We start from the raw sequence: 12253 nt of genomic DNA on the forward strand, positions 1-12253 counted from the left end.
ACTACATTGATCCAGGAAGCAACATCAAAGACCTTTCTAGAGAAGCAGAGACTAGGAAGAGTTCCTGCAGTGATGACTGTTTATCCTATCAGCAAGGATGGCACTGGAACAAACAGTATCCTCAGTGTTGAAGCTGATGGCTCAGATTTCAAAAATGAAGTACAAGCAGTGAGGGTTAGACGAATAAGAGCTTGAAGTCCTCGTACTGAAGGAAATTCAGGGAGATATAGAGGACCTGTCTCTTCGAACTCATGGGATGTCAAAAACTGGTGGAAAGGGGAATCCCTCATAGCAAATTCTGCCACATTGTTAATTCGACTGTCTGACACTGACTCTTAACACTTAGGTACAAGAATACATACCCAGCACAGAACCCAGCATTAATAGTACTTTTAACTGAATCTCTTTTTCACCCTTTTCACAATATGCTTTTTCCCCTCCTTATATCCAGCAAACATCAACTTATATAAATCTATAAATGACATTGTAAAGAAACTGGAGTCTGAATCAAGCTTGTTAAACTTCTTACTGTTGGGTCACAACTTTCCAGCCGTCTCAGTCTTTTTTTCACTTGATACAGCCTTCTATGCAGCTTTGAGATGCCATTCCCTAACTTTGAGGAATAGTAGCTGCCATATTGGCATCTCAGAATATAGGAAAGACAGTGGAAGTGAGAGGTATAGTTTCTACTGTAAGTAACGTTCTAAGGAGAGAGATCTGAGACGTATTCTACGTGGACATGTAATGGCCTCGGCTTTCTACAAAAAATACAATTTAACCAGGATAGCACCAAAAGATAAGGATGCTTAGTCATACTGTGGAAAATCTGATGGTTATTAGCATCACTTCAACTCCAACTGCAAATAATAAATAACATGGATTGTTTTAGAAGTTCTCAGAGCTTATGGTAGAATCCTTTCTTGGAGTGCACAAATCATGCATGGTGAACTAAAGTTGAAATATAATAAGTAGCTTTGAAGTACTTCATTAAATACGTAAAATAAAGCCTTTTTAACTGACTTTCCTCATATTTGCTTTTCAGACTTGTATCACCAGAACAGCCTCCAAAAGCAAAGTTTCTGACCTTGGGTTCCAAGTTCCGCTACAGTGGACGTACACAAGCACAGACACGACAGGCTAGCAACCTCATAGACAGACCAGCTCCGTACTTTGAGCGCACTTCAAGCAAACGTGTTTCTAGGAGCCTTGATGGAGGTATGAAATTTAACTTATTTCTTCAGTATAATGATTACATTATGTGTTGTCACTCTGATCTGACCAACATTAAAAAATGTTGACATTATCGATGGCCAGAATGTCAATTGACAAATTTATGAATTTCAGTTTCTGATGGGTAATGTGAGGAGTAGCCACTTTGGTTACTTGTCAGATTTAGATGACCTAAACAGTAAGTTAAGTCACTGTCTAAATTGTATGGCACTGCTGTGAATATATGGAGGATTCTATATTGGACATAAAGCATCTGTGTTCACTACTCATATCTGTTTTATGGGATAGGCATGTACTATATGCTGTTGATTAGAATCGTTTGGTCAGTGGCATGTTTTGGGCTCTGGGTTGGCCTGAATGCCTCTCTCTACACCAAACAGAAAAGGTAGAACAAGTTTTGTATCATTCTAGTTTTGTATCATTTTGTTTAGTATATTGCTATCCTAGTATATTTATTAGTTACTTCTGGTTTTAGTTAAAAAGTTTTATGTTGAGGTTGTTTGAATAGCCAAAATTTTTGTGTGGTTACTGGTGTTTGGTTTCTTCTGGTTTCCTTCATAGGAAACAGCCATGCTTTCCAAAGGCAGGTGTAGCAGCAGTATGTGTGAGAGATGTAGAAGCACATGTTTTACTCTAAGTCACTTCTGAAATAAAGTGGAAAAATTCTTCAGAGAAATCATGTGAAGCTTGACTTAGATTCAGGCATACACAGCTTCAGTAGAATAAAAGTGAACTGTGACAGTGATGCGAGTTTAGCAATTCATCTGTTAGCTTTACCTTATTTTCTGCAAAAATATTTTACTTACAAGACTTTTACTTCTGCAAACATTTATTCTTCTATACTGCTACAAATGAGCAAACTCTGACACTTGCTTGGGAAACCTACAAAGTCTTACCTTCTGAGAACCAAAGTAAAAATAAGAGGCAAAAGCACTTGTGCTGGTAGTGTGTGATGAGTCCTTGTGGCAACCAAAAGACTTGTCACCACATCGGTGTTACTGTCTGAGTCTGGTTTAGTTCCTGTACTTCTTTTGGTTAGAAACAGTTTGAATTCTTTCCAACTCCTGGAGATTTTGTCAGCAAGCCTTTCTGGGATCCCTTGTGCATCATCTGCAGAATACAGATGTGTATGCATGTGCATTCAGGTCCAAACTTTCACTCTTACAGAACCATCACAGTCAAAATTTTGAGCGTGATGAAACATTGCTCTTGGTTGTCCTTTTTTTCCCCTTAATCGTCTTTGGTTTCATCTCAAATGAAACCAGCTATTCCTGGCAGCATTTAAGGCAGCTTGCTGGTGTTGCCACCTGCAGACTGTAATAGATTTAAACTGTATTCATTCAAAGTCAAACTTAAATATTGTTCCTTCTTCAGGCAGTAGTCCAGATGTAGGTTCATACTGTGCGTGTACACTTTAAACGACAAATCCTGTAGAGGGTGGGCTTGCACTCTGCCTTTCCTTTGTGAGCAGCATGCCCAGTGCCATTGTTCATCCCAAATACCTAGAGTTGCATACTCATCCTTGTAAGGGTTACTGTTGCTCCACTCCCTACCTCACCCTCACTAGAGGGACCACAGCATGCTAGAGAACTGGTCTGAAAGGAACTTCAACAAAAATAAATGCAAAGTCCTGCACCTGAGGAGGAGTAACACCATACACCAGTACCTGCTGGGGGGGGACTGACTGCACTGAAAGCAGCTCTGCAGAAAAGGATCTGGGGTCTCCCGCTGGACAAATTCAACATGAATCAACAGTGTGCCCTTACAGCAGAGAAGGCCAACTGTATCCTGGGCTGTATTAGCAAAAGCGTAGCCAGCACATTAGAAGAAATTATTATTCCTCTCTATTCAGTACTTTGTCACACAGAATCATAGAATCAACCAGGTTGGAAAAGACCTCTGGGATCATCGAGTCCAACCGTTGCCCTGACACCACCATGTCAACTAGACCATGGCACTAAGTGTCATGTCCAGTCTTTTCTTAAACACATCCAGAGATGGTGACTCCACCACCTCCCTGGGCAGCCCATTCCAATGTCTAATAACCCTTTCTGAAAAGAAATTCTTCCTAATGTCCAACCTGAACCTCCCCTGGCGAAGCTTGAGGCTATGTCCTCTTGTCCTATCGCTAGTTGCCTGGAGAAGAGGCCGACTCCCACTTCACTACAACCTCCCTTCAGGTAGTTGTAGACTGCAATAAGGCAGACTGCAAAGACTGTCAAGACTGTATCTGGAGGACCATGTCCATCTTTGGGCTCCCCAGTATAAGATGGGCGTTGACATATTGCAATGAGCCCAGTAAGGGCCACCAAGCTGGCCAGAGGGCTGGGGGCACATGATATATGAGGAGAGGCTGAGGGAACTGTAGTTCTTCAGCTTTAAGAAAAGAAGGCTATAGTGATATATTGCTATCTGCAGCTGCCTGCAGGGAAGGTATAGAGAAGATGGAGCCATGCGCTTCTCAGAGGTGCCCAGTCGTAAGGCAATGGGGAGTGCCTGCAAGTTGAGAGACAGCAAATTTCAGTTAGAAATAAAAGTTATTTTTTTTATTTAAGAAGACCTTGGATATGCTCAGAACTCACCTGGACAAGTCCCTGAGCAACCCGGTCTAATTGGACCTGCTCTGAGCAAGGGGTTGGACTAGCTGACCTCCAGATGTTCCTTCCAACCTAAATTATTCTTTGATTTGTCAAAAGCTCCTTGTGGAACTTGAGGGACATATACCCAAGAAATGTTCTATTTGCCACCCAAGAAGGGATCAAGAAGCTGAAGTTACAGAACTTATTATGTAGAGAGGCCCTGAAAGCCTGACATCCGAAATCCCACGTTTGCCATTAGCTGGCCTTGGCTTCTCAACAGCTTAAGGGAGTCTCTGATGTGGAGCTGAGACTGTTTTCCGAAGAGGATATCCCTCAAAGGAACTCCAAGAAATGCTTCTTCCTCTCAACTTTCTGCACTTTGGCTTTGTAAGGTCAAGGCATATGGAGGTATTACAGAAGATTGCCAAATGAATTAAATTTATATCAAAGTTGTGTTTATTAAAGCTGCTTAATTTAATGAATTCTCCTGTATTTCATTGCTACTATTTTGACTGAGCCAGTCATCCTGATTTAAAAAAAAAAAAGCAAAGCCGTCCTGCTCATTAATCCTGTTATGCTGAATCAAATAAGAGAAAAAAACAATTTAAGGGCTTTCACTCTCTTGTGCTTTGGCAATATTCAAGTATACATATTCAGTATTTCTCCTTCCATTTTTCACAAGCATATAGGGAGGAAAAGTCTTAATTTCACTGAGCTGTTGTTTCTGCAGCGCCAATTTTGCTAAGGTTCCAGAATAAAAATACTGTGACAGTTATATGCATAGCTGTTTCTCTATTGCATTAAAACAGTCCTCTCAAAATAGTGAATTTCCACAAAACACTGTTGCTCTCTTTTGTTATGGTGATTTACACAGTCACAAGAATAGGACCTTCAATTTGCCTTCCAAGACTAATCAGAAACTTGGTAATTAAATACCTACCTGATATTGTGAGGTTTTTTTCCCTTGCATAGTAAGTGTACATTATATGACATGGGTACATTACTGTTCATATCAGTGCAATGAGAACCATAGACTTTTTGCAAAGCCAAGAAGCTGAAAAATATTGTATCACTCAGTAACTAGCCTGTATTGCTCATTGCTGACATCATCATAAAATCATTTTGTTAAGTCTTAAAAACAAAATGTTCCAACTTACCCCAGTTAACCAAAATAATTTTGTTCTCTATAGCTCCCATGGGTATCTCAGACCAAAGTCTGCTAAGAGACGTTGCTCCTACTGGAGGGCTGGCTCCTGGAGATAAAATCATTGACATTGAAGCTGCTGGTCAGGCAAAGTTAAAAGAAGGTGGCAGAGAAGAAGATGTAAGCCCAGTCAAAACTCCGCAATTAGAATTGACTCAGGAGGGAAAGGTATGTCTGACTTTCACACCAAAATTATTTGTTCATGTGGTGTGTGTCCATTTGTGGTTATTTAGTGCCTATCACTTCTGAGCCTCATACAGAACACCATACTAAAATACTGAAGCAAAATTGTCAAGTGCTTTCTGTAGGTTTAACTTAATATAAGTGTATGTAGGCAAAAGAGAATACAAACTTCTGAATGGAATTGATCTAGGGTTTCTTTTATTGCTATAAGTTCAGTTTGAATTCTCAGTAAGCTTGCATGAGTTCTTGCAGAAAAAGTTTTAAAGGGTAAATAATATTTTATTCATTTCCTTTGTTTAGACTTTAAAAAAAAATTGTTAGCATATCCACAGTTGTGTATATTCAACAAAGCTGGGTATATTATGACTGTGTTTAATTACCATAGGTAACAGAATTGTTTTAGTAGCCATTGCAGAATTATTTCATCCTTTGAAAGCTTGTATGTTGACTGAGGTGTAGATTTCTGTGAAAAGCTGAGTACTTTGGTCTGTTCCTGTTTCAAGCAACCATTTACTTGTGTTGGTTGTTTGAGCTACTGGGGGAATAGGTGAAAAAATTGAATTTAGATCTTGTATGATTTGATGTAAAAATTTCCTTCCGAAGTGTCAGCTAAAATCTGCTGCTCTTCTCTCTTGGAGGCCATTTCTTTTTCTGGCAGTTCTCCAGAACTTTCTTTCATATTTAAAGAGTAATTTTGTTTTCAAACATTTTTGCAAGTTAACTACCCATTTGATTCCTAGAGGGACTGCTGAGTTTCTCCGAGTTTCACGTGTTCCCACTGCATTCAAGTGTAGGAAGGGAACAAATACCAACAGTTGCATTTTTTTTGTTTGCTGGCAAGTTGAAGTGATTTTGAATTAGTCTAAGAAAAAGGCACACACAGGATTTCTTTATGGGAGAAAAATGGTGAAATAAATTCCTATGTTTTGACTTTGGGCTTGGTAAAATGGTGATACTCCCTTGTTTTCAAAGTGGCAGTATCTTCAATATTTTAATCAAAAGAAGGAAAAGAAAAAAAAAAAAAAAAAGCAGTATTTTGGGAAGTTGTTCCAGGAAGCTGTTCAGTAAGGTTTTGTTACACATGCCAATTCTGTGAACAGCTTGCTTTCCCTACTAGCACAGATACTTCTTTTCCTTTCTGGCTGTCTTTAAGTCTTAGAGGAAATGGTTATAAACCAAAGAATCAAAGTGCCAGCTTGTCTTTCGTGTACTGCACTGTCCCCTGACCTTTCTGCCAAAGCTTTGAATGTCTGTCCGCTTCCATCTGTTGTGACTATTACAGTTCAAAAGTGCACAGTTCTTTACAGACTGAGAACGAAACATTCATAATGGGTTCTGTTTCATAACCCACAGAACTAAACAAGTTGGCTGTTTGTAAAACACAAGGGCATTTCTATTTTTATTTGGCATTTCTATTGCATTAGTAGAGATATCCCTGCTTCTAAGTAAAAATTTTCACTAACTAATAATTTCTTTTTTTCCCCTCTTCTTGTGACTTCAAACTTGCATTTTGTTGTGCTTTCATTTTTCACTGTGCACAGAATTTATTTCTTCATCTCACTCACATACACCCGCTATCACTACCCATCCATTCTGTGTCATCCCATCTCACAAACCTGTCACCTGTCCCTGAGATGGACATGCTTTCAGATATTTCAGAGGAAGATCCCTTTGGGGAGCCCCTCCTTACCATCCCAGACATCTCAGAGTGCAGTTCCATGAAAGAAACACCAGATCATAATAAAAACAAAATAGCTTCACAGAATAATATCTTTGAATCTATGAGACCCCTAGCTAGCCGAGGCTGCCCTGCTGTGGAGGAAAAAATCCGTGCAAATAACTACAAAAGCACTGAGCTGAGTGTCTCATTCAGCTTTATCAGATGTTTTTCTTTTAGTTTCCGTTCGCTGCTTGATGAGGATGGTTATATTACTTTTCCTAGCCTTCCTGATGTTTGCATCTCTTTCCTCCCACCTGGCCTTCAGCACTATATTCCTATTACCTCTCCTTCCTTCATCCCCTCTTTTCTCCTTATCTTTGTGCTGCTTCTGTCTGCTTTCCAGTCTATTCCTTTTTCACTCACACTTTCCCTTCCTCTTGCTCTGTCCCTCTGCTACCTGGAGCATAAGGCAACTTCCTTTAGTGCCTCTAATGACAATGAACTGAATGACAAAGCAGAGGAAGAGGAGGTGTGTAATTTTGTTGCTTAAACGTTGACACTTGCACGTAGTTTTTATGCTAGTTCTCCCAGAGGCTTGCTCAGTTTTGCACACTTCCTAGTATAGGGACATGTCTGTGTACATGCCTGTATATACACACACACACACGTGTGTATATCTCTCTCCTTCTAACTTTTCTCGTTTGTGAAAAATTGCTATTGAGGTATTTTTAGTCAATAGATAGCTGGTGTTTTTTCTGCTTGAATTCCTACAGCATGCATAATTTCCTTAGATTCCACAGATACTGAGCTGCATGTAGATTTGCTTTGTAGTTCAAAATGTTTATGAGACAAAAATTTGAATACTGAAAGTCCTGTGTAATAATAGATATATTACTACTTGATACTATTTGCAAGTTGTGCTACTTGCGCTATCAGTTTGTGTTAAAATGCGTGTCTCCTGCGTGCATTGACTGGAAAGCACATCTCCAAAGTTGTGTTTAGACCTGAAAAGTGAAATTCCTAAAAGCTGAATTCAGAAAAGTGTGAATGCTTTAAAATCAGCTTTTTTTGTTATTCCAGATTTCGGATGTTTCTGCTCTACAAGGGTGTGTGCAAAATTGAGTCTGTCCAAGGCACTTTTTTTTTTTAAGTGCTTTCATTAATCTCTAGCAGCAGTTAAGGTAGAGACATTTCATTCGTTAGCTGGGATTACAGGTTGTGTCAGACTTTAATTGCTGGAGTCTGAACATTCTTTGAAATATGCAGTTAAAATTGCTGCACAGAAGCCTCAGTCACACTAATACGTTGCTCTGATCATCTGGAGTGGTTGACAAAATGCCTCCTTTCCTTATGTCTGCTGTGCAGGTTACAGCAACACTACTAGAAAAAGGTGGTTTATTTTGATCTTCAAAGGAAATATGAAACCAAATATTACAGAATCAAAAAGGGGGAGGGCCTGATCAATGTTACATTTAACAAAGTTTATTGAACTGATTAAATCAATACAATGTGTATATTAAAACCATGCTAAATAGAGCATGATGTCATTAAAAACACCAATCTAAGTTTAAAATAATTAAAAACATTACTTTAAAGACTTACTCATTTTTTCTGTAACCTTATTCAATCCATCATTTGTAACAAAGTTGCAGGAAATAGAACCCCAGATAAGTGAGAAATGAATGAAAATGTGGTAGGTACCACATTATATGTGCATTCACACAGTATGTGCACAGTATGTGCAATAAGTACACCCCTCTTCAAATGTATATGCTTGCACAGTGTTGACTTCTAAATGCATCTTTTCCTGAGATTAGCAGTTGATATTTGTACCTGTGGAAGGACTGGGAAGTGGTTTGCTTTTGAAAGAATGCTGTTCCTTAAAGCATTCAGAATACTTGTAGGTGAGATATGAAGATTAGCTGTCATTTCCAACAAAGTGCATTGCAGTTTGAGGAAGACTATATTCTCCTAAACAGGGGGGTAGGGTGTCATCCCAGGACAGCAACATTCTTGAAATAATTAAGACAGTTTGTAAATACAGTATTTAGGTGTTAGACTTGAATCCTAGACTCTCTTACCAAAAGAATTCATGCATCAGATTCCATTTTCCCATCAACTTGTTGCAGAGTTTAAGGCGCTTACCATAGAAATTATACATGTCATTTTTTTTCTTTACTCATTCTTAAATCTCCATCTGGGAAAACACTGAAAAGTACAGCAAAAAAGGCACATAGTGTGAAACTTCCATTTTTCATGCCACTGATGCCAGATATTACTTCAGCCATTCTACGACAATGTAGGTGAAGGAAGACCAAAGTCGCTTAATAATTTCAACAACATCTGGGGCCGAAACAGTAAAGGTCTGTAAATACAGCATGCTTTGCAGCATTTACAAAGAGATGAATCCTCTGTGTGATTCTGTAAGATTATGTTAACGCTCCTTTTCTTGGTAATTTGCCACGTGCTCACATAGGTAGAATCTGAAGAGGAGGAAGCACAGCAGAAGGTGCATGGTTGTTTTTTTTCAATTAAATCTGGCTGTAGCTGCCTGCCTTGTTAGCACCCTAAACTTTCTATGGATTTAATCTGAATAGTGCCTTTTCACCTTACTGTTTTATTTCCTTTATTTAACTGTCTCATTCTAAGGGTCTTTTTTTACTTGCTGGTACATTTTATGTTCATTTGGAATTTTTTTTTTTTGTGGCTTAATTTCACAGAGCAATTCCTTGAGAGTAGACGGGGAAAATATTTATGTCAGACATAGCAATTTAATGTTGGAGGTTTGTATAAAATATAAGAAACACTTTCCCTTCTCACGGGCTGCCAGGCTGCATGGGATGGGAGGTCACTTGCAGGCTGTTAAGGACACAGTGCATGAAGTGCATGGGGGAAAAACAGCTTGGAAATGTTGCATGTTATAATTCTAGTTTCTGAGTTGAAATTTAAAAAGAAAATAAAAAAAAAAAAGTATTTTTTGGGCTTTGGTGGGAAGCCCAAACCACCAAAAACATCCAAATAAACAAAAAAACCCTCAGCTTGAATGCTGAATGTACATCTTGTGTATTTTTGCTAGATGTTTTCAACGTGGCAACTGGGAATAATAGCCCTATTTAGATAAAGCAAACACATGGATCCAATTCATAATCCTAAATGGGATTTTTATACATTGTTCCTCAATGTGTGCATCTTCTGTTGAGCAGCTTTTCTAGTTTTCACCAGTTTAATCAACCTTTATGAAATATATTATCTGAATAAATGGAGTTAGTAAGGCACAAGCAGTGATAGAAGTATGGAAAATATAATTCTGGATCTGACGCTTGTTGATTTTAGGAGCTTTAAGAAATGTATGTGAGGATCAGATTTTTAAAGGGAATGTTTAGATATGCTTCTGAAATCTTTGCCTTATTTTTTCACTTTTCAAATGGAAGCAATTCTTGCTTCCTAAAGGTTGGTTTTCATTGAAGATGAGCAAAACCAAAGAGCTTTGAACAGTATGTTACTGTGTAGTGCTTTGTCACTTAAGTAGAGATTTTTATTATAAGAATCTTCATATAGTCTGTTAATCTGGATTATTTTATCAAAGACTGTCTGTAGTTGTAATCAGTCTCATTTAACTTGTGGTTAATCACATAAACTAGTAACTGAAGAAATTTTAGAAAATCCTACTGCTGTCATTAATTTATTTTATTCATCCAGATGGGGCTATAAATAATTCCCTTTGTCACAAAAACTGTCTTTTTAAAAATCATTGGTTTTGTTCGGTAATAAGGAGATGTATGGATCGCAGTAACCCAACTAATACATTTTTTGGCTTTTTGCAGCTTTTGATCACTTTTGAAACTTTGCTTGTGTATAACTTACTAAAGCGCTGAAATTGTGCATTGTGTAACTGTGCTTAGATCAAGTCCAAGAAACGTGCCTTGTGTCAAGCTAAGACAGGTTTTTAAATTACGACATGATTGTTACTAGCTTCAGTTGTGTAATGGAATGCCTTTGGCATAAGATTTTACTTCACTCAGAAAATACATACTTTAGGGGGACATATTTAATGTCTCATTTGTTAGTCCTAGATTAAAAGTGAAGCATTGGTCCTGTGACGATATGAACCTACTGAGCTGCCAGAAGGGGAGAGGTTCTTAGGGTTCAAAGTGCATGCGTGAATATTCGCAGTATTAGGAAATAGATCCGCAGCACCAACTGTTACTGGGGCTGAACATGCAAGTAAAAAGAAATCAGAAACTAATGACTTTGTATTGGGTTTGGATTTTTCATGACTTAAGATGGGGCATCTTTGCATTGTGAGCACTGACTATAAAAATCCAAATCAAGATGTTAAAGTAAAACTTCAAAATGTTCTGTTACAAAGTATATAAAATCTTTGTACAAAAACCAGAAGCTTTACCTAAATTATTGCATCCAATTACATTCTTTTGATAAAAATTAATAATTATGTCTACATTGATATTATTCCATTTTAATCTTCAATCTTCTGTACTATAGAATTGAAATGGATGTGAGGCTTAAACTTGAATTTCACCACAGAATACTGAAAAAATATTCTTGTGTTAGAGTGTGGATAACCAACATAGGCTTTTCTTAAGACCTGGCAGCTGGAAGGAGGACCGATTGTGAAAGCAGAGTGAAATCTGTTCTTCCCACCAAAGCCCAGCATTGTATTTAAAGAATAATGAATTTCCAAGAGAGCTAAGCAGATAGATTTTTGCCTGCTTACCAGAACAGTTATGTTTCTGCATAGCTCCTGATCCTTATGTCTGCTGCTGTATCTGGTATAAAGTGAAAGACTGGCTTGTAGTTATTTGATCCAAGGTGCTGCAGCTTAGCCTCAATGGGTCATCATAAAATCTAATTTGATATTCACACTGTGGTGTCCCCTTTGGCACTTGCCTATGTAGATTCAATTTAGAGAGAACATCTCTTTGGTATTGATGTGCACAAAAACTGTCCCTACTTGAGTGCTGTGTGCTGTCAGGTTCTTAAATGTGAAATTGGCAGATATCAGGCTTCAGGTCTTTAAATTTGATTCTTCCAGTAAGTTCAAGCCTACATGACAGGCACAATGAGTAGTCCCTCTGACGTTAAACAGGTGTTAGTTGCTTGCGTATTTGGCCCTGTAGCATTGTCTTTACAGAAGTAAGTATTTTTCATGGAGCTTTTCATATCAAGAAAAATGCATTTTTATAATGCTTCTTGGGTTTGACTATTTTTCTTACAGCTGTCTTCAGTAGTGTTAGTTGTGCAATATCCCAAAACGCTTCTCTGCTTACAAATTTTAGATGAAAGCAAGCAACTACTGGAAATTATTATTGTTTCAAAGGGCTATTAGTTTCATGGTTTGGATGAAAATAGCCCTATGTTAAATAACCATGCACAGCA

The 12253-nt window shown here is 38.1% G+C and overlaps 1 protein-coding gene across 14 annotated transcripts in view; it reads left to right on the forward strand.

Moving 5' to 3' along the window:
- The window catches only part of EPB41L2 (erythrocyte membrane protein band 4.1 like 2), a 140849-nt gene that overhangs the window by 109399 nt on the left and 19197 nt on the right, over positions 1–12253 (forward strand). For 10 of the 14 annotated variants that reach the window (XM_068396994.1, XM_068397058.1, XM_068397018.1 and 7 more), the window contains exons 12-14: positions 1043–1215; positions 5000–5181; positions 9577–9639. In XM_068396994.1, the coding sequence (XP_068253095.1) occupies positions 1043–1215; positions 5000–5181; positions 9577–9639 (418 nt within the window). Of the gene's footprint in view, positions 1–1042; positions 1216–4999; positions 5182–6737; positions 7386–9332; positions 9366–9576; positions 9640–12253 lie in introns of all 14 variants that reach the window. The other 4 variants (XM_068397040.1, XM_068397049.1, XM_068397090.1 and 1 more) reach the window with 2 other exon arrangements.

Source organism: Nyctibius grandis, chromosome 1 (assembly GCF_013368605.1).
Source record: "Nyctibius grandis isolate bNycGra1 chromosome 1, bNycGra1.pri, whole genome shotgun sequence".
NCBI lineage: Eukaryota > Metazoa > Chordata > Aves > Nyctibiiformes > Nyctibiidae > Nyctibius > Nyctibius grandis.